This window comes from Oncorhynchus masou, chromosome 2 (genome assembly GCF_036934945.1).
Source record: "Oncorhynchus masou masou isolate Uvic2021 chromosome 2, UVic_Omas_1.1, whole genome shotgun sequence".
In the NCBI taxonomy this organism is placed as follows: Eukaryota; Metazoa; Chordata; class Actinopteri; order Salmoniformes; family Salmonidae; genus Oncorhynchus; species Oncorhynchus masou.
In genome coordinates this window covers 31,174,309-31,197,865 of record NC_088213.1, presented here as the reverse complement: position 1 = coordinate 31,197,865, position 23,557 = coordinate 31,174,309, and the positions used below count along the sequence as shown (strand labels likewise).

The window sequence follows — 23,557 nt, the reverse complement described above, 5'->3', positions numbered from 1 at the left end:
ATGTGCCATCAATAAGGGGTCAAAGCTTTCACCTAGATTCACCTGGTCAGTCTGTCTCATGGAATGAGCAGATGTTCCTAATGTTTTGTACACTCAGTGTAGACCATGACCACCACATCCTATATATGATACACGGCTGAGGCAGATGCATGTGTAATAATAGCCTTTCCATAGTGTCTGGAGTGTCCCATGGGTGTTCCTAATGTTTTGTGCACTCGTGTATTTGAGGCACTTGAAGTATGCATTGTCTAAATCAATTGGTCACATCAGTTGTGCACAGTGCGCGGTAAATTCCATTTTAGTGCTGGGGAACATGTTCTCTACTATATATTAGAATTACTTAATGAATTATTATTATGCTCTGCTCAGGCGATTAGTAAGTATATCAATACTACACTCTCTCCATCCATTTTACTCCCTAATCTTGTTAAACACTTCCATGCGGGATCACGCGTTCATTAGAGTTTGTGTCAGTCTGAGAATCATGCGGTTGGCTTTCGTTATGAGAAAGGAGGAGTTAGAAATGCGGTGGACCCTTTTAAGAACCCACTGTCACGTTATGCGCCTGAGAGCTCACTTGGATAGGCCTCAGTTCACGCATTAGGATTGCTTGGAGCCTACTTGGACGTCTAAATGGTAGAGGATTTTCTCTCATGCGATCCAGCACCAAGGAGCTGTATTCAGACTCAGACTAGGATTCTCATCACTTGGAAATACCATACATGGAATATGCGCAAATTACAGTTGGATAAACCTTTGAATCTAAACAGTTACTTGGGAAAGAGACAATTTCACATGGATGATTCTCCACTGTGAGCATCTGGGCTCTTCACCCTGTGTTAAAGTTCGTTCTGGAGACCTCCGTTTGTGGGAAAACATCACTCCAATTTCAGGGTTGCGACATGAACGTGAGCTAAACTACCTTCACCTCACATTCTGTGCTCTTTTTTCCCTGCGGTCACAGTCCAGTTGAAAATGATAGGATGTCTATAGAATAACTAGTTAATTCTGTTACACTATAGAGACCACAAAGAAAATATTTTAAGGCTTTTTCTTTCCACCTCATCCAATAGCCTACAACAGCAGAGAGCAGCAGACATGATGGACAACACGTCTCAACATAACTTCATCATGCACCACCACATGGAGCTGAGCACCCTCACCATGTACAGTGAGAACAGCACCAATAACACCGGCGCCAGGGAGCAGAACTCTACGACCTGCTCGCTCCGCATTCCACAGGAGCTGTTCCTGACGCTGGGCCTCATTAGTCTGGTGGAGAACATTTTAGTGGTGCTGGCCATCATCAAGAACCGCAATCTGCACTCGCCCATGTACTACTTCATATGTTGCCTGGCCGTCTCCGACATGCTGGTCAGCGTCGCCAACGTAGTGGAGACCATAGTTATGTTGCTCACCGAACACGGGCTGCTAGTGGTCACACCTGAAATGCTGCGGCACCTGGACAACGTCATCGACATCATGAACTGCAGCTCGGTGGTGTCATCACTGTCCTTCCTGTGCACCATCGCCGCGGATCGATACATCACCATCTTTTACGCGCTGCGTTACCACAGCATCATGACCACGCAGCGCGCCGTGACCATCATCGCGATGGTGTGGCTGACCAGCATCACCGCCAGCATACTTTTCATCGTCTACCACTCGCACACCGCCGTCATTGTATGCCTCGTCACCTTCTTCTGCATCACTCTTGTCTTCACCGCTGTGCTCTACATGCACATGTTCATCCTGGCGCACGTGCATTCGCGGCGCATCATGGCCATCTACAAGTCTCGCCGCCAGGGCACGAGCATGAAGGGCGCCATCACGCTCACTATCCTGCTAGGGGTCTTCATCCTCTGCTGGGGACCCTTCTTCCTCCACCTTATTCTCATCCTTACCTGCCCCACGACCCCCTTCTGCACCTGCTTCTTCAGCTACTTCAACCTCTTCCTCATCCTCATCATCTGTAACTCGCTCATCGACCCGCTCATCTACGCCTATAGGAGCAAGGAGCTGCGCAAGACACTCAAGGAGCTGCTCTTCTGCTCCTGCGTCACCTTTCGATGCGATTCCATACTTGAGTGTCTATTTCCATGGAAGTTCACGTGACTGCAGGATTTGTTCAGGAATAACAGATTGTTTGACATTTGCGGCACTATTAGGCGAATGCCTGCCAATGCTGTTGAATTAACTGAAATACATAGTTAATAAACTATGAGACCTCAGGTTGGATTGCGCAAAACGGCACAGTGCCACGTATGGGACATTTTACCAACCCCTGGCCTCTTCCATGTTGCAGGCCAAGCCATACATATATGCCATACTTGCGTGTTGAACAAATGCTTGAACCATAATCTAAAGCATCTATATCTAATTATACACAGCAAATGTGTGATCAGAATTGTAACTCCCACAGTGTTAAATGTATAACCTTCTTAGAAATCATAAGTAACCATCTCAAATAGCCTAGTGTTAAACTAACACCTTTTAAAAGTGTTGATAAACCAACACCCCAAAAGTGATTGGTCCCTAGCACAATGGGTGTTGCAAATTCCGACTTAAATTAACACCTTATAAGAGCTGATACTGTTACACTTTCTCAGTGTTAGCTAATTAACACGTGGTGTTACAGTAACTCATTTGGAGTGTTGTTTTAACATTTTCGGGTGTAACTACTGCATATTTATTTCCCAGGGTTACTTTTTTGCTGTATGTTTGTTAGTGACAGAGACATGATTGTTGCATTCGATGGCTTTCAGGCATCTAGCCTTCACCAAGTGACTAAGTGAATATTTGATTTGATCCCACCAGAATCAACACTCAGATATAACACTCACAACACTTTTTACCTCAACACCGTGATTTTAACACCCTCAAATTTGCTATTTAGTTATCATCTCCATATAACAGCAACTGACAACTTTTTCAAAGATGCCAATGTGTGTAAAGGCTGCGGGTCCAGTTTTCTCAGGCACCAAGAAACTTTGTTATAACAGTACATTACTGTAAATTTTACAGTAATGTACTACAGTAATATACTGTTAAACCAAAGTTTCTTTGGAATTTACGGTAACATACTGTACATTTTTTAACAGTAATTTACAGGTAAATGGCTGGCAGTAAATTAGCATAAAAACATGATTATTTTACAGTGTACTATGTAGAACAAATAGTAATTTGAGCTTTAATTGTATAGCCGACACTGGAAATAGACTTTAAATAAGATATAGCAAGTGTTCTGTCTAAAATAGGAATGAATTTCCCAGAATGTTGTTGGGAAGAGGATGTTGTTTGAAAGAGGCTATTGTTGAAGAAAAAGATCAATGGGCATACTGATATACACTAGCCCTAATGCTTTGTATGGAGTCAAAGAAAGATGCACAAATATGAGAGTCATTAAGTTGTGTTTTGTACAAGAAAACAATTCTGTCACGTTTTGATTAAATACAATTAGTGCATTGTGAAGTCCAATAATAGCCTAATTGGTCTATATAGAGAGTTGCATTTTTATTTATTCACTCATTATTAGTTTACATCCAACTTCCAAGTATGTACAAAGACGTTTCACAGTATGATTTAGGCCTAACTTAGCCCACTTAGGCCTTTGACAAAAATGACCTATAAATTGAAATAAAACTTTTGGAATACAACTATTTACATGAAATCCAATCTTGAAACAGATCAGACATTTTAAGATTATCCTCACCATTTTAATGCAAATAATAATGTATGCATAGACAGAAAAAAAATGTTTAGCCCATGTAGACTGTAATGTAATGTAGACTAGCCATGTTTTTTAATTGTTTTTTAATTGTGTTATGGATGTACTGAATAATTTGAATGTTTCAACATATTTATAACATTTTCAAAAGCCTCAAGAAGGTATCAATAGTCATCCCTTTAAACAATCCATGCTATTTTATGGCTGTGTGTCAGAACCAAGGCTCAAACTTATCTCATTGTAAATGTGTACATTTGATGACTTTTTACTGTATTTCAACATATTGCTATGGTCAAATTGTACTAATATATACTGAACAAAAATATAAACGCAATATGCAACAATTTCAAAGATTTTACTGAGTTACAGTTCATATAAGGAAATCAGTCAGTTGAAATAAATTCATTAGGCCCTAATCTATGGATTTCACATGACTTGGCAGGGGTGCAGCCCACCCACTTGTCATCCAGGCCCACCCACTGAGGAGCTAGGCCCAGCCAATCAGGGGTGAAGCCATAGGACCAACCATTTGCCAGCCAGGCCCAACCACCACCCAGGCCGGATGTGGAGGGGTTGGTGTGTTTACACGTGGTCTGCGGTTGTGAGGCCGGTTGGACATACTGACAAATTCTCTAAAATAACGTTAGCGGCAGTTTATGGTAGAGAAATTGACATTAAATTATCTGGCAACAGCTCTGGTGGACATTCCTGTAGTCAGCATGCCAATTGCATGCTCCCTCAAAACTTGAGACATCTGTGGCATTGTGTTGTGTGACAAAACTGCACATTTTAAAGTGGCCTTTTATTGTCCCCAGCACAAGGTGCACCTGTGTAATGATCACGCTGTTTAATCAGCTTCTTGATATGCCACACCTGTCAGGTGGATGGAATATATTGGCAAAGGAGAAATGCTCACGTACAGGGATGTAAACAAATTTGTGCACAACATTTGAGAGAAATAAGCTTTTTGTGTGTATAAAACATTTCTGGGACTTGTTATTTCAGCTCATGATGGTGTATTATTTAATAACAGCATCAGTAATGAGGACAGTGATAGTACGCATGATAACAATATAATTATAACACTATTGTTGTCATGATATCATTTGTTGCTATAATATTGTTGTAATATTGATAATTAATAATTACTATTATTATTTCAATACTAATAATAACATAATTAATCCTAAAATATGTATTGTTCTTGTTATTTTATGTACAGTGTACATATTGCATGTCATACATTTCTTAATCCAGTAATGTCTGTTGATGTCAATCCTCATTTATTTTAGTCAGTATGTGATCCTGTGGATAAAAATGTTTTTCATAAAAAACTATTTTGGTCCAGAAGTGTAATTTCAATCTTTCTCATGTCACAAGTGATGTTATGTGAGAATTAATTTAGTCTCCTCTTAAATACTGTATGTGTCTCACTTGTCCATATAAAGGCCCACAAGCTCTCTGTCCTCAGTGTAACCTGGGCTGACCATCTGTCTAACTGCCTCCTCTCTCAGAGAAGAGGAGAGGTCTCTATCAAGGCCTACAGTCCACTGCTCTTCTAAGTCCTCCAAATAAAGTTTCAATCACTTTTAATATATTATTAAATCATTTTGAAAGATAATAATTACTTCATTTTTCTATTTCAGGTATCAATATATTTGAAGACACTATTTTGAATACAAGAATACAATTATAGTGGGGCAAAAAAGTATTTAGTCAGCCACCAATTGTGCAAGTTCTCACCATTAAAAAATATGTTATAGACCAAATACTTATTTTCCACCATAATTTGCCAATACATTTATTAACAATCCTACAATGTGATTTTCTGGATTTAAAAAAAATCATTTTGTCTGTCATAGTTGAAGTGTACCTATGATGAAAATTACAGGCCTCTCTCATCTTTTTAAGTGGGAGAACTTGCACAATTGGTGGCTGACTAAATACTTTTTTTGCACCACTGTATATACAGCTGTATTAGCTTGGCTGATACAAGACCAGGAAGAGAGGAGGACAATTTGTTATGAGCCAGGCTATACAGCTGTATACTTGCTATCATGGGATTGACAAATCATGTTTTCAAGAGATTTTAAATATGGAGAGATATGTATGCAAAATGCATTTATTTTTAGTTAAGCTGCCCACTGAGACACAAGGTCCATTCAACGGAGTGCTTTTTAATGGAAGGAAACATTTTTAAACTGATGGGTGAAATTAAAAGCTGTTTATGGGCATCTTAATTAAGTTGGATAATTTTCTGATCCCCGTTTTAAAATCAAAGCCTTTGAACCATAACCTTCACAAATCACCTAGTTCCTTTCCTTCGGGTTGAAATGAAAAGCGTGTTTGTCTGTGAGCTTTCTAGATTTCCTTTGCACTATTGTTTGTTGAATGACTTCAATTGGCAACCAAAGTCAACCAAAGCCATATACTTTCTATCAAATAAACAGAAAAGTGGTTGAGCAGCATCTGAGATAGAGAGAGCGCTGATGATACTGTAACCTTTGGAACTTTGTGGATTTGTTTGTTTGGATGGACATAGTATCCTAACATCCTCATTAGAAGTAGGAGACAGAGCCAGAGGGCCACGGACTTCTGCCTGCCCTCCCCCCGTCCACCCCCGTCCACCACGTGGTAGCCGGTCGTTGTGGGCCCTGGGGTAGGCTGTGTATTTTTGGAGGACTGAGTGCCTGGAATGCACTGTAATAACAGAGGGCTTTCATATCAACAAACATTTTCTTGTTTTGGCCCTTTATTAGGCATCAAATAGGAATTCCTGTCACTTCACTGCAGCAATAGTGTGGAGGGGGCTGACACTCAACTGGTGTATTCTCCATTAGCTCTGCTGCACAAAGCTGCTCTGTTCACATCTTCCACTGCTTTGGTTTGAAGAACCAACATGCTTGCCCTCATTGTTACAACCCAAGGGAGGAAACTTAAACCCCTTCTTGACAAATGAGTCATATAGATTAAGATTATTTCCTCTACAAACTCAAATTCATCATAGTGCTTTATAATAGTTTTGGTTTTGGTGTAGTACAATGTAGTACATGATCTCTGGCCAGGCTCCGGAGAAGGGCACATCGCGTGCCACTCCCTAGCATTCTACTCGCCAATGTCCAGTCTCTTGACAACAAGGTTGATGAAATCCGAGCAAGGGTAGCATTCCAGAGGGACATCAGAGACTGTAACGTTCTTTGCTTCACGGAAACATGGCTCACTGGAGAGACGCTATCAGACTCGGTGCAGCCAGCTGGTTTCTCCATTTTGTTGATCCCTGCCTACAGACAGAACCAAAAAGAAGAAGCTCCCGCGCTGAGGTCTGTTCAACGCTGGTCCGACCAATCGGATTCCACACTCCAAGACTGCTTCCATCACGTGGACTGGGATATGTTTCGTATTGCATCAAACAACAACATTGACGAATACGCTGATTCAGTGAGCGAGTTCATTAGAACGTGCATTGAAGATGTCGTTCCCATAGCAACGATTAAGACATTCCCAAACCAGAAACCGTGGATTGGTGGCAGCATTCGCGTGAAACTGAAAGCGCAAACCACTGCTGTTAATCAGGGCAAGGTGACCAGAAACATGACAGAATACAAACAGTGTAGCTATTCCCTCCGCAAGGCAATCAAACAAGCTAAGCGTCAGTATAGAGACAAAGTAGAATCTCAATTCAACGGCTCAGACACAAGAGGTATGTGGCAGGGTCTACAGTCAATCACGGATTACAAAAAGAAAACCAGCCCCGTCACGGACCAGGATGTCTTACTCCCAGGCAGACTAAATAACTTTTTTGCCCGCTTTGAGGACAATACAGTGCCACTGACACGGGCCCGCAACCAAAACATGCGGACTCTCCTTCACTGCAGCCGAGGTGAGTAAAACATTAAAACGTGTTAACCCTCGCAAGGCTGCAGGCCCAGACGGCATCCCCAGCCGCGCCCTCAGAGCATGCACAGACCAGCTGGCTGGTGTGTTTACGGACATATTCAATCAATTCCTATCTCAGTCTGCTGTTACCACATGCTTCAAGAGGGCCACCATTGTTCCTGTTCCCAAGAAAGCTAAGGTAACTGAGCTAAACGACTACCGCCCCATAGCACTCACTTCCGTCATCATGAAGTGCTTTGAGAGACTAGTCAAGGACCATATCACCTCCACCCTACCTGACACCCTAGACCCACTCCAATTTGCTTACCGCCCAAATAGGTCCACAGACGATGCAATCTCAACCACACTGCACACTGCCCTAACCTATCTGGACAAGAGGAATACCTATGTGAGAATGCTGTTCATTGACTACAGCTCGGCATTTAACACCATAGTGCCCTCCAAGCTCGTCATCAAGCTCGAGACCCTGGGTCTCGACCCCGCCCTGTGCAACTGGGTACTGGACCTCCTGACGGGCCGCCCCCAGGTGGTGAGGGTGGGCAACAACATCTCCACCCCGCTGATCCTCAACACTGGGGCCCCACAAGGGTGCGTTCTGAGCCCTCTCCTGTACTCCCTGTTCACCCACGACTGTGTGGCCACGCACGCCTCCAACTCAATCATCAAGTTTGCGGACGACACAACAGTGGTAGGCTTGATTTCCAACAACGACGAGACGGCCTACAGGGAGGAGGTGAGGGCCCTCGGAGTGTGGTGTCAGGAAAATAACCTCACACTCAACGTCAACTAAACTAAGGAGATGATTGTGGACTTCAGGAAACAGCAGAGGGAACACCCCCCTATCCACATCGATGGAACAGTAGTGGAGAGGGTAGTAAGATTTAAGTTCCTCGGCGTACACATCACAGACAAACTGAATTGGTCCACCCACACAGACAGCATTGTGAAGAAGGCGCAGCAGCGCCTCTTCAACCTCAGGAGGCTGAAGAAATTCGGCTTGTCACCAAAAGCACTCACAAACTTCTACAGATGCACAATCGAGAGCATCCTGTCGGGCTGTATCACCGTCTGGTACGGCAACTGCTCCGCCCACAACCGTAAGGCTCTCCAGGACACCTACACCACCCGATGTCACAGGAAGGCCATAAAGATCATCAAGGACAACAACCACCTGAGCCACTGCCTGTTCACCCCGCTATCATCCAGAAGGCGAGGTCAGTACAGGTGCATCAAAGCTGGGACCGAGAGACTGAAAAACAGCTTCTATCTCAAGGCCATCAGACTGTTAAACAGCCACCACTAACATTGAGTGGCTGCTGCCAACACACTGACTCAACTCCAGCCACTTTAATAATGGGAATTGATGGGAAATTATGTAAAATATATCACGAGCCACTTTAAACAATGCTACCTAATATGTTTACATACCCTACATTATTCATCTAATATGTATACGTATATACTGTACTCTATATCATCTACTGCATCTTTATGTAATACATGTATCACTAGCCACTTTAACTATGCCACTTTGTTTACATACTCATCTCATATGTACAGTGCCTTGCGAAAGTATTCGGCCCCCTTGAATTTTGCGACCTTTTGCCACATTTCAGGCTTCAAACATAAAGATATAAAACTGTATTTTTTTGTGAAGAATCAACAACAAGTGGGACACAATCATGAAGTGGAACAACATTTATTGGATATTTCAAACTTTTTAACAAATCAAAAACTGAAAATTGGGCGTGCAAAATTATTCAGCCCCTTTACTTTCAGTGCAGCAAACTCTCTCCAGAAGTTCAGTGAGGATCTCTGAATGATCCAATGTTGACCTAAATGACTAATGATGATAAATACAATCCACCTGTGTGTAATCAAGTCTCCGTATAAATGCACCTGCACTGTGATAGTCTCAGAGGTCCATTAAAAGCACAGAGAGCATCATGAAGAACCAGGAACACACCAGGCAGGTCCAAGATACTGTTGTGAAGAAGTTTAAAGCCGGATTTGGATACAAAAAGATTTCCCAAGCTTTAAACATCCCAAGGAGCACTGTGCAAGCGATAATATTGAAATGGAAGGAGTATCAGACCACTGCAAATCTACCAAGACCTGGCCGTCCCTCTAAACTTTCAGCTCATACAAGGAGAAGACTGATCAGAGATGCAGCCAAGAGGCCCATGATCACTCTGGATGAACTGCAGAGATCTACAGCTGAGGTGGGAGACTCTGGCCATAGGACAACAATCAGTCGTATATTGCACAAATCTGGCCTTTATGGAAGTGGCAAGAAGAAAGCCATTTCTTAAAGATATCCATAAAAAGTGTCATTTTAAGTTTGCCACAAGCCACACCAAACATGTGGAAGAAGGGGCTCTGGTCAGATGAAACCAAAATTGAACTTTTTGGCAACAATGCAAACTTATGTTTGGCGTAAAAACAACACAGCTCATCACAATGAACACACCATCCCCACTGTCAAACATGGTGGTGGCAGCATCATGGTTTGGGCCTGCTTTTCTTCAGCAGGGACAGGGAAGATGGTTAAAATTGATGGGAAGATGGATGGAGCCAAATACAGGACCATTCTGGAAGAAAACATGATGGAGTCTGCAAAAGACCTGAGACTGGGACGGAGATTTGTCTTCCAACAAGACAATGATCCAAAACATAAAGCAAAATCTACAATGGAATGGTTCAAAAATAAACATATCCAGGTGTTAGAATGGCCAAGTCAAAGTCCAGACCTGAATCCAATCGAGAATCTGTGGAAAGAACTGAAAACTGCTGTTCACAAATGCTCTCCATCCAACATCACTGAGCTCGAGCTGTTTTGCAAGGAGGAATGGGAAAAAATGTCAGTCTCTCGATGTGCAAAACTGATAGAGACATACCCCAAGCGACTTACAGCTGTAATCGCAGCAAAAGGTGGTGCTACAAAGTATTAACTTAAGGGGGCTGAATAATTTTGCACACCCAATCTTTCAGTTTTTGATTTGTTAAAAAAGTTTGAAATATCAAATAAATGTCGTTCCAATTCATGATTGTGTCCCACTTGTTGTTGATTCTTCACAAAAAAATACAGTTTTATATCTTTATGTTTGAAGCCTGAAATGTGGCAAAAGGTTGCAAAGTTCACGGGGGCCGAATACTTTCGCAAGGCACTGTATATACTGTACTCAATACCATCTACTGTATATTGCCTATGCCGCTCTGTACCATCACTCATTCATATATCTTTATGTACATATTCTTTATCCCCTTACACTTGTGTCTATAAGGTAGTAGTTTTGGAATTGTTAGCTAGATTACTTGTTGGTTATTACTGCATGGTCAGAACTAGAAGCACAAGCATTTCGCTACACTCGCATTAACATCTGCTAACCATGTGTATGTGACAAATAACATTTGATTTGATGAAGTCAATGTGGACATAGTGTAACCTCAATCATGCCCCTGTTGACCTTGCGTGCGTTCCAGGTACACAGGTTCTATGCAGGTATGTGCAGATTATCAATACAATGACAGTAGAATTGCAACATTTCAAGAACCACATACAAATTATATAAGGGTCTATGCAGAAAACTGCTCAGAAAATGTGTATCTGGAACACACCCCTTATGTACATGTGTCTCTGCATGCACACAGTCCCCCTGCCTCGCCTCAGGTCACCACATCCAATCAGAGAACATCGATAGAGGCGATTAGACATGTAGGGGTTATGGATGGATGACTGAGGTTGGGATGAGATGGGTGCAGTAATCACTTAGTGGCTGGCATCCAAATGAGAGCTTGAAATCCTGACAAGGACCTGATTGTACAGGCTCCATTGTACGGCTCCATACTGTGCGTGTTTTCCCCAAGAAAGTCTGGTCTGAGCCCAATGTCTCCTAGTCACACTGGAATCAAATTAGGTAACCAACATTCTTACTTGCCTGTTGATGCCTTCTGCCTAACCCTGTATAGGTTATATTTTCAACAATGGTATATACAATGAACTGTACATAAGTATGAACTGTACACTGTATGACACAGCTCCAATCAAAAAAATAGCACAAGTATGTCTGTGCATGGAAGCTTCCATGAAAATCTAACTACAGTATTCTCTTCAGCAATATGTTAATTGGAAAGTGAGACATTACTGAGAAATGCTGAAATTAGCTGGTATGCTCATTTTTAAAGAGAGGTTAGATAAAGGGCAGTTTGAAACAATTAGGAAGACAAATGTTAGGTATGGGGTCATACCAAGTGCCCAGTTTAATTGTGTTTGTGTGGGTTTCAAAAACTCCACATTCAGTCTCTTTCTGAGATGAGAGGTTGTTTCAGACTTATTGGTTTACAATTTATTTCCCTCCGGACATTCAAAATACTTCTCAGAAGTGGTTTTGTCTAGAAGAAGAGAGGTCCCGACCAACAAATTAAGTGAGTCGTAAACTCACTTAAAGCCTTTCAAATATGGATACTGTCTCGTCAACAGTGCTTCATGATGTGAACTGCCATTTTATAATGGTTGATCATATAACCCTGTCATCAAGTCAACTGGTGCCGTGTGACTCATCATGGCAATCCTCCTCTCTAACCTTACTGGCATAATGCAGAGTCAGAGAAGGATAGATAAGTTATGAGATGCATGATTTAATCATTTTGAAGGAGGGTTATGTGACAGTAGCATCAATTTGATCAGCTTCACCACACTCTGTGCCACTATTAGGGCCCTTTACATCAAACATGTTAGAGAGGCTCTGGCAGTTTCTGACCACTAGATGGCCATATTGGCTTTGAGACATGGAAAGGGCGGACAAGCAAAAAATATAGCTTCAGTTTTTCTCACCCCCAGAATTGGCAGTGCATAGACCAGTGTTCTACAGACCCACAGAATGTGTTAACTAGGCAAGTCAGTTAAGAACAAATTCTTATTTTCAATAATGGCCTAGGAACAGTCTTATTATGCCTTATTCAGGGGCAGAATGACAGATTTGTACCTTGTCAGCTTGGGGATTTGAACTTACAACCTTTCAGTTACAAGTCCAATGTTCTAACCACTAGGCTACACTGCCAGAGTAAAGAACAGTGACATAATCCATGATTCAACTCTCATTAAATCCTCAACAGAGCCATAGCAGACTACCAGTAACCCAGAGCAGTGAGAGTAGGACTACTATTCACAATGTCTAATTAAAGTCCTGTGTGGCTCAGTCGGTAGAGCATGGCGCTTGCAACGCCAAGAGTCGTGGGTTCGTTTCCCACTGGGGCCACCCATATGCAAAAGTAGTGGCCCCAGCCGACTTGTAAGTCGCTTTGGACAAAAGCGTCTGCTAAATGGGATATATTGATATATTGAAGTACCAACTCAGAATTTTCTAACCCAGTGAGATTCCATATATAATCCCACTCATCTAGTTTTCCACTCCCAAGTCTATGGCAGTGTGGTCAATGGCGTAATCATTGGTGTTAGTGTCATCTTTAGAGGGACACTATGGTTTATTGATGTTCTAACAGGTGAACGCCCCTCTGCTAAAGCACAGTTATCTCAGCTGTATTAGCAGACGAACAGGAAATCAACAGCTATCCCACACTATGTGGCTGATTAGCGATGGAGGCTCGCTCACATTGTGTAGATCTAGTTGCTAAGCAGCAGTGGTTGGCAGACACTGAGGGGGCAGAGAGGAGGGGGATGTGGTGGCTGCCTCATACTGGTTTCTGTGCCCTGAGCAGAGGTTCCTCAGCTGTTGGTTTCACGGGCGTTGGCTTGTCATCCTCTCCACAGGCTCCGTGTGAAGACAAAGCAGGCCCAGACATCCAAAGAGACTAATGGCCCATCACAATCGTGTTTCTGGAAATCAGAACACACGGCTACTGGAACAGACGCAACTCACAGTGTGAGATGTACTGTATGCATGTACTGTAGATGTCTCATACACACACGTGCACATACACACAAACAAGTACACAAACAGGACCTGCTTCATAGGCAGACCATCTGTCCATGAGGAGCGCCACTGGAGTCTTCCTCAGAGCACTTAACCACAGCTGCTACCTGACTCAGCAATCAATACATATCTCAGCAGGCAGAGACTGCAGAGAGTTGAGGCATAGATAAAACATCCTTGGACCAGACTATTCACTGTATAATGATTGCAGTGTTAATGCAAATAAGGGCCACAGCAAGGTTGTGGTCATCAGTGTTCAACGTGCTCTACTCTTCTTCCACCCTGAATCTGCTGAAACTGAATCATAATGTTTCTGAGATTACAAATATGGGACTCACTTTGGGAAAAAAAAAATATTTTGCTGTCAGAAATTGTTCATCTCTGTCATTAAAATATGTTGGTGTGAGTGATCTCCTAGTCTATAGAAAAAATGCACCATGCCACAAGACTATGTGCACACAGAAAAAGAATCAGTAACACTGTTCAGTGTTTAAGATCATTTTCTCTCCTCTCTCATCTCCCTGACATCTAACTAAGCTGTGTTGTTGCTTTCACGTGACTCTGGGATTTTTCAAATGTTGGTGGTTGTGGTCATAGTGTTGGTGGTGGTGTGGTGTGTCTGTGTGTTTCTGACCATCCCTTTGACAGCCACGACTAGCCAAAATCTATTACTGACCCTTACCACCTCTTAAGGATCCACCCCTTTTTTTCAATTTTCACCTAAAATTATATACCCAAATCTAACTGCCTGTAGCTCAGGACATGAAGCAAGGATATGCATATTCTTGATACAATTTGAAAAGTTAACACTTTGAAGTTTGTGGAAATGTGAAATTAATGTAGGAGAATATAACACATTAGATCTGGTAAAAGATAATACAAAGAAAAAAACAACCATATTTTTTTTGGTACCATCTTTGAAATGCAAGTGAAAGGCCTTAATGTCTTATTCCAGCCCAGGCGCAAATTTCGATTTTGGACACTAGATGGCAGCAGTGTATGTGCAAAGTGTTGGACTGATCCAATGAACCATTGTATTTCTGTTCAAATGTGCCTAATTGGTTTATTAATACATTTTCAAGTTCATAACTGTGCACTCTCCTCAAACAATAGCATGGTATTCTTTCACTGTAATAGCTACTGTAAATTGGACAATGCAGTTAGATTAACAAGAATTTAAGCGTTCTGCCAATAGTAGATATGTCTATGTCCTGGGAAATGTTCTTGTTACTTACAACTTTAAGAGGTTTTTACCTTTACCAAATTTGAACCAGTTCGAAAATGAATTATCGGTCTGCAAGTCAGCCACGTCCGGTTAGTTTTCCCCTGACTCGCACAGGGATGCACTGCCGCAGGTGTCTGCCATTGGTCAGCGACCGTCTCTCTCCAGAACATAGATTACGTCAGCAATTGGTGGAAGGAACAGAGTACCCGTTTCGCCACACAGCAGACCTGCGCAAGATAAAACCTCCACTCAGCACATAACACTCCCTTTGCTTCCGTGTGCGACTGGGACCAGCGCCCTCTCCAACATCCGCAAGAAGACGTACATAGCACACAGAGGACAGGATGAGGGAAATCGTTCACCTTCAAGCCGGCCAGTGTGGCAACCAGATCGGAGCCAAGGTAAAAACAAAATATGATTATTTTAAATATTTTTACGCAAGTGCTATTGTGCCATTTTAAGCCTTGTGTAATCTTTTTTAATGTAATGCCTACGTATTTTTTTTGTTACACCGAAGTTGTGGGGCGGCAGGTTTACTTGGTAACGTTAGGTTAGTTGAATAGTTTAGAATCCCCGTCTGTCTCGCAGATTGCAAAAGAGATGAGTAGATGGAACTCAACCCTGAGACGGAAAAGGAAGAGGCGCATTTCACACTCATTTTTTTCTGGTTCATACACCGTCTATAGAGTAAACCGGGAGAGCCCACACCTTAACCAGACCGGAACTGTGACCATTTGTTTTAATGGTTAACGCACAGAGATCCACCATCTTTTGTAAACTGCGAGTGTATCATGCACAGAAAGGCGTGGTGAGACACTGTTGAAAACCACCACACCCTCTGGTGGACTGCGGGGGGTGGGGTGGGGTGGCAGACAGACAGACAAAGGCTCGGACTGTTGGAGCTTGTCCAGCTGCGCAAACACTCCACTTTGGGCCCGAACACAATTTACAGGCCAATGTCACAATGACATGTATAGCTCTCTTTCTCAAAGCAGCTTCCAGTAGATGTAGTAGTTGATAGCCTATATAGATAGACATGTGACCTATTTGACTGGATCAGTACATCAAAGTTGTATTAATGGAGGATCAAATGATGATACCTGGACATAAGTTACCACTGCAAATAGCCTACAATCGCACTGACTAGTGGTTTGGGTTGCTCTTCGTTTTGATGGTTTATTAGACAGTGAGTCTTCAGGAAGGATATTGCCTAAATGCTGAAAGCTTGTCTGTCTAAAGCTGTAATGCAGATTTTACAGTGTGTGACTGTGACCGTTTTATTTTAGCCAACAGTAGACGGCTTTTTATTTTGTTGCTGCTCTGTTTTGGATGGCTTCACCTGCACTTCCATTACCTGATTGGCTGGCTGTATGTGACCATCTAAAACTGGTCTACAGGTCTTCTCCCCTTTTGTTGTGTTTTGACCATCTGGGGATAGCCTACATTAGTTCACTATGATCTGTGAGTCTCTACTGGAGCTGGAGATGATTTATCATGGATTTGTTCAACATGGTGGATCATAAATGGAAATCATTTCAGAGTGAAAGACATAGGAGGGGGGGGGTGAAATGATTACTGTCTCCTCAGCCTGATGGGACATTTATTATTCATAACATTTAAGGCAGCCTTTTCTGAGCCTCAGGAGGCTCTGCAGGGATTTCGGACAGCTACGTAACTTCATCATCCTAATCAGCCTCATCACCATAATCATCATTACCCAGAACCAAATCTACAACTGCAGCATCAGCTGAAACATACTTGTTTGACCACAGCTGAACAAGTGAACGTGTCATGTGTCCACTTTTCTTCACTCCCCTCTGGAGTATTTCACTAGTGACTTGGCTCTTTTGCTGATTCTGACCACTGTTTCTCTAATGGGGCAGTTGTTGGGAAAATGACTTGTTCATAATGCTCAGGTTACTCCCAACAAAGAGAGACCCAGAGAGAATGGGGGGGGTGTTGGGAGTGGGACTTTTTGTCGTCTAATATACTGCAATGGTGAGCTCATTCTGATGCTCAACTAGGATATGACGGTCTGTCTACTAGCACCACACATCTGCCATTGCTAATGCAGTACAGGATGAAGTCCGATGACGACGGAAGAATTCTACACTTTTGCCAGTGTAGCGATAGTAACTAAGAATGAGAGAGCAGAAATTCCCTACAGACTCTTTAGTCATCTAACTCTGTATTTCTCTATCGCAGTCTAGCGGTTTCCCTTTAATCTCTGTCTCTCCATTTCTGATTTATTTTCTGTTTCTTTGTTTGTCCCCTAGAAGAGATATTGCCAGATTGAGTTATTAAGGAGCAAGAGGAACTCCTAATTACTGAACAAATTGCAAAAAATCACTAGCTGATGACTCTTGGAGAGAGGAAGAGGGACACCATTGTCTCCCATAAGATGGTCTTCATACTGGGTGTGGTGCCCTTGGTCACTGGAAGAGGGATAGTGGAAAGGTTTAAACATCAGCTGTCAGAGCAGCTCACAGATCATTGCACCTGTACAAAAATCAGCATATCTCCCTCACTAACTTTAAACATCAGCTGTCAGAGCAGCTCACAGATCATTGCACCTGTACATAGCCTATCTGTAAATAGCCCATCCAACTACCTCATCCCCATATTGTTATTTATTTTTTTGCTCCTTTGCACCCCAGTATCTCGACTTGCGCATTCATCTTCTGCACATCTACCACTCCAGTGTTTAATTGCTAAATTGTAATTACTTCTCCACTATGGCCTACTTATTGCCTTACCTCCCTAATCTTACCTCATTTGCACACACTGTATATAGACTTTTCTATTGTGTTATTGACACTACGTTTGTTTATTACATGTGTGGCTCTGTGTTGTTGTTTGTGTCTCATTGCTTTGCTTTATCTTGGCCAGGTTGCAGTTGTAAATGAGAACTTGTTCTCAACTGGCCTACCTGGTTAAATAAAGGTGAAATAAAACATTTAAATGTCACTTCATCTGTCTGGCTGTTGAGTGACACAAATATGGGCTTAACACACTGATACCAATATGGGATCACTATGGGGCTTTTGAGTGACCATTGTTATTGTGTACAGTATCTTTTTGGTGTTTTTGTCTGCTTTTAGTGAATGCCCAGATGGTGTTTTTTGCTAATTAAAGGAGAACTGCACTTTGCACATAAGGACCTTCTATTGCATAGTAATGAGAAACTGTAAAATGGACAATATCTAATCTGTGACTTGATATGGCCACTTGGCATCCTCCTTCCAACTACGTGTCCTGTGTTTGCCCTTGATAGTGCTGTCTGTGTGGGCCTGCGGTGGTCTATTTTAGACTTTCATAGGGCTCTGTCTGTCTGATACACACACACACACTGGCCTATACACTCAGTGACCGTATACATATTTGAAGTGATCAAGGGGACTTCATTAGGCAGTGCCCTCTTTTGTCTCTTTACCTAGCAACACACTTTGTGTGTGTGTGTTGAGGCAGAGAGAGCCTCTCCAGATGGAGTCTGTCCCCTCTGAGAGGGCCTCTACCTCAGTATGAGTCTAGCGGCCCAAGGGCCTGGGGGAGGGTGGAGACAGCTGGACTAACTGTTGGCTTAAATGGGGTCATGGATCAATGAAGCAGAACCCAGGACGGATGACAAAGCCTAGACGCCCACTATCCCAACTTACATTGGCCCACACTCCTCTAACAGTTTTTACTAGAGCTCCCCACTAATTTCACCTCCAAGCACCCAAGTGATAGTTCAGTATGGTCCCGACTATAAATCTGTTGAGAAGTTTCCATCCACTTTGCTTGTATAGAACTATGTGTTACTGGTAATCTTTGTGTCTTTGTGTTGTGCAGTTCTGGGAGGTGATCAGTGATGAACATGGCATCAGCCCTACAGGGAACTATGAGGGCGACTCCCCACTGCAGCTGGAGAGGATCAGTGTCTACTACAATGAGGCCTCATGTGAGTCTGATACTGGAACTAAATACACATCTACACAAGCCCAGAAACAACACTAAAAGCCCTGTTGCTCAAATACTTGTGATGACCTGTTTCAGTTGAACACTCTCTCACTCTTTGGGGTTTATCTAGCCTTGAGAATATCCACTTTAATCCTATTGTACTGAACTTGACTGTGATATACAGTAGTATTTATTAGGGCGTTGCAGGTAATCTCATCTGCTGTCTCTCCCCAGCCTCTAAGTACGTCCCCAGGGCCATCCTAGTAGACCTGGAGCCAGGAACTATGGACAGTGTTCGCTCTGGGACCTACGGACAACTCTTCAGACCAGACAATTTCATCTTCGGTCAGTATCTGTCCAACGTGGGTTAAATATGGCTGCAGTGCTTAGTGATGATTGCATTAGAAGAGTGTATTGGCAATAACAGTCAATCTGCCATTTACAGTCTCTTCTTCCATTAACAACATAAATAGTCTATTTCCTTTAAAGACATTTGCTTTTATTTACTTACAGTAAATGCTCCCAAATGTCATTAAAATGATGTAAATGTGTAGCTCCCTGTACAAATGCAGTGTTGATAATTGCTGAAGCTCTATTTTGAAGTGTGTTTTTGCCCTATAGGTCAGAGTGGAGCTGGTAACAACTGGGCCAAGGGCCACTACACAGAGGGAGCAGAGCTGGTGGACTCAGTACTGGACGTAGTCAGAAAGGAATGTGAGAACTGTGACTGTCTCCAGGGCTTCCAGCTCACCCACTCCCTCGGAGGGGGAACAGGCTCTGGCATGGGGACCCTGCTCATCAGCAAGATCCGGGAAGAGTACCCTGACCGCATCATGAACACCTTCAGCGTGGTGCCCTCCCCTAAAGTATCAGACACAGTGGTGGAGCCCTACAATGCCACCCTGTCCATCCATCAGCTGCTGGAGAACACAGACGAAACCTACTGCATTGACAATGAGGCGCTTTATGACATCTGCTTCCGCACGCTCAAGCTCCCCACGCCCACCTACGGCGACCTCAACCACCTGGTGTCGGCCACTATGAGCGGTGTTACTACCTCCTTCCGCTTCCCAGGCCAGCTCAATGCGGACCTCCGCAAACTGGCTGTCAACATGGTGCCCTTCCCCCGTCTGCACTTCTTCATGCCTGGCTTCGCCCCCCTAACGGCGCGTGGGCAGTGCGTGCTACAATGCACTGTCTGTGCCCGAGCTCACCCAGCAGTTGTTTGACGCCAAGAACATGATGGCCGCTTGCGACCCGCGTCACGGACGCTACCTGACCGTGGCCATGGTGTTCCGAGGTCAGATGTCCATGAAGGAGGTGGACGAACAGATGTTGGCCATCCAGAGTAAGAACAGCAGCTATTTCGTTGAATGGATCCCCAACAACGTCAAAGTGGCCGTCTGTAACATCCCGCCCCGCGGTCTCAAGATGTCTGCCACCTTCATCGGGAACAACACGGCCATCCAAGAGCTGTTCAAGCGCATCTCCGAGCAGTTCACCGCCATGTTTCGCCGCAAGGCATTCCTGCACTGGTACACCGGAGAGGGCATGGACGAGATGGAGTTCACCGAGGCAGAGAGCAACATGAACGACCTGGTGTCAGAGTACCAGCAGTACCAGGACGCCACCACCGAGGAGGAGGGAGAGATGTATGAAGACGATGAGGAAGAGTCAGAGAGCCAGGCCCGGTGAACACCTTGGAAGAACAGCCAAGCTTGTGTAAACCCAGCTGACAAAGATCTTTGTCTGTGTAGCAGGGTTATTATCTGCCTCATGTACACTGTACTGTATAACCCTCCCTCCACCCCTCCCTGCTCTCACTGTGTCTTTGCTAACTGTTAGCCCCACTTCCCTTAGCCCTCTGACCAACTCATGGCCTCCTGTTGATTTATCCTGTTGATAAAAACCTCCCAGACAGACCACTAAGTTGAATGGGTGAAATAAAGTGTCTCGTAAACTGATGACGAATAGCCCTTAATTTCTTATAATAAACATGTTCAAGCCTGCTTTGTAATGAGCTTTTTCTGACTTGTTTGGGGATATTAAACAAGAATAATATTATACACCATCTTGTTTTGCTACACTGTTCAGTGTTCCTGAGGTTGTTTTTAGTGGAAACAGGAACAGTGTATGACAGTACAATGACTAGGGGTCTTTCTTCTAGAAAAATAGGATAAAGCAAAGCCTTGTTGAACTTGGACTCCACTGCATGACTGTCCCATGTGGAGGTGACCTAGATGCTGGATAAAAATACTGGATCTCAGTCCCCTGGAGGTTGAGGCACACCTTGGGCAGCATGGGTTGAGTCTGGATAGAACATGCTGTGAGGAGCTAAGATGGATGATCTACAACATGTGTCAAACTGATTCTACAGAGGGGTTGCGTGTCTGACTTTTTGCTCCTCCCTTGGACTTAAGGTCACTGACTGGTAAGGAACTCCCCTCACCTGGTTGTCTAGGTCTTAATTAAAAGGAAAAAACAGCAGACACTAGGGCTAGGCCCTAATGGAATGAGTTTGACACTGCTGATCAACAAGATGGAAGGCATTCAGCAGGCTAATTACATATCTGCATGGTCTAAAATAGCTAGGCGGTCCTGGAGTGTGCAGGCTCTTCATGTTTTGCATTTAACTGACCTGGAAGACCAGGTGAGTTGAATTTAGGCAATCACTGAACTGATCAATTAGTTTAGTTGGTCGGGTGTGGTGCCTTGTTGGATCAAAACCCGGTTGCTCTCCCCTGTTCTAAAAGGAGGCAGGAACTCTAGTGCATACGGTTAGAGTCAATTGATTTGCAGGATAAAGAGGAATAGGTGAAATGTGGAGAGTGCTGCAAATTTGACACGTTCAAAAATGAATCAACAATCTCAAGAAAACACCTGTACTTCTTGAAGAAACAGGAAGAGCAGTGACTAGCTTGCTGGTTAGAGAGAGATGGAGGCTGTTTGTGCTCTCTCTTCTACAATGTATGGGGACAGTCGACTGGGTGGATCACATGCTGGCGATGCCTCAGCACTTAGAGCCTGTGGCAAGGGGCCCTGAACAGAGCAGCTCTTTATACAGTGTCACAGAACACACAGACCCTGTCATAGCCTCTCTAATCTCAAAGATGCATCCCCACATAACACAGGAGGCCTGCCACCTCCAGCTTCCCCATCCAGTAAATAAACTCAGCAAAAAAAGAAACGTCCTCTCACTGTAAACTGTGTTTATTTTCAGAAAACTTAATGTGTAAATATTTGTATGAACATCAGATTCAACAACTGCGACACAAACTGAACAAGTTCCACAGACATGGGGCTGCAGGTAGCCTAGTGGTTAGCGTGTTGGACTAGTAATCGAAAGGTTTCAAGATCAATTTCCTGAGCTGACAAGGTAAAAATCTGTAGTTCTGCCCCTGAACCAGGCAGTTAACCCACTGTTCCGAGGCCATCATTGAAAATAAGAATTTGTTCTTAACTGACTTGCCTAGTTAAATAAAGGTAAAATAACATTAAAAAAAAGTGACTAACAGAAATGGAACAATGTGTCCCTGAACAAAGGGGGGGTAACAGTATCTGGTGTGGCCACCAGATGCATTAAGTACTGCAGTGCATCTCCTCATGGACTGCACCAGAATTGCCCGTTCTTGCTGTGAGATGTTACCCCACTCTTCCACCAAAGCACCTGCAAGTTCCTGGACATTTCTGGGTGGAATGGCCCTCACCCTCCGATCCTACAGGTCTCAAACATGCTCAATGGGATTGAGATCCAGGTTCTTCGCTGGCCATGGCAGAACACTGACATTTGTGTCTTGCAGGAAATCACACACAGAATGAGCAGTATGGCTGGTGGCATTGTCATGCTGGATGGTCATGTCAGGATGAGCCTGCAGGAAAGGTACCACATGAGGGAGGAGGATGTCTTCCCTGTAAAGCACAGCATTGAGATTGCTTACAATGGCAATAAGCTCAGTCCGATGGTGCTGTGACACACCGCCCCAGACCATGACGGACCCTCCACCTCCAAATCGATCTCGCTCCAGAGTACAGGCCTTGGTGTAACGCTCATTCCTTCAACGATAAACATGAATCCGACCATCACCCCTGGTGAGATAAAACCGTGACTCGTCAGTGAAGAACACTTTTTGACAGTCCTGTCTGGTCCAGCGACGGTGGGTTTGTGCCCATAGGCGATGTTGTCAAATGTGATGTCTGGTGAGGACCTACCTTACAACAGGCCTACAAGCCCTCAGTCCAGCCTCTCTCAGCCTATTGCGGACAGTCTGAGCACTGATGGAGGGATTGTGCGTTCCTGGTGTAACTTGGGCAGTTGTTGTTGCCATTCTGTACCTGTCCCGCAGGTGTGATGTTCAGATGTACCGATCCTCTGCAGGTGTTGTTACACGTGGTCTGCACTGCGAGGACGATCAGCTGTCCGTCCTGTCTCCCTGTAGCGCTGTCTTAGGCGTCTCACAGTACGGACATTGCAATTTATTGCCCTGGCCACATCTGCAGTCCTCATGCCTCCTTGCAGCATGACGAAGGCAGGTTTCCGCAGATGAGCAGGGACGCTGTGCATCTTTCTTTTAGTGTTTTTCAGAGTCAGTAGAAAGGCCTCTTTAGTGTCTTAAGTTTTCATAACTTTGACCTTAATTGCCTACTGTAAGCTGTTAGTGTCTTAACGACCGTGCCACAGGTGCATATTCATTAATTGTTTATGGTTCATTGAACAAGCATGGGAAACCGTGTTTAAACCCTTTACAATGAAGATCTGTGAAGTTATTTTGATTTTTACAAATGACCTTTGAAAGACAGAGGTCTTTTTTTTTTTTTTTGGAAAAATAACGTTCCCAA

The 23,557-nt window shown here is 43.6% G+C and overlaps 2 protein-coding genes across 2 annotated transcripts; both read left to right on the top strand.

Annotated features, from left to right (window-relative positions):
* Positions 1-1,098: 1,098 nt before the first annotated feature.
* mc1r (melanocortin 1 receptor) lies at positions 1,099-2,115 on the top strand. Its single transcript, XM_064985922.1, has one exon. It carries the CDS (start codon positions 1,099-1,101, stop codon positions 2,113-2,115), a length of 1,017 nt encoding a protein of 338 aa, XP_064841994.1.
* A 12,880-nt stretch (positions 2,116-14,995) lies between these two features.
* LOC135558573 (tubulin beta-3 chain-like) lies at positions 14,996-20,730 on the top strand. The gene is given in 5 exon segments (XM_064992475.1): positions 14,996-15,183; positions 18,614-18,722; positions 18,956-19,066; positions 19,343-19,893; positions 19,895-20,730. Coding segments are annotated over 5 exon segments (1,350 nt in total). The 5' UTR covers positions 14,996-15,126; the 3' UTR covers positions 20,417-20,730.
* Positions 20,731-23,557: the final 2,827 nt, after the last annotated feature.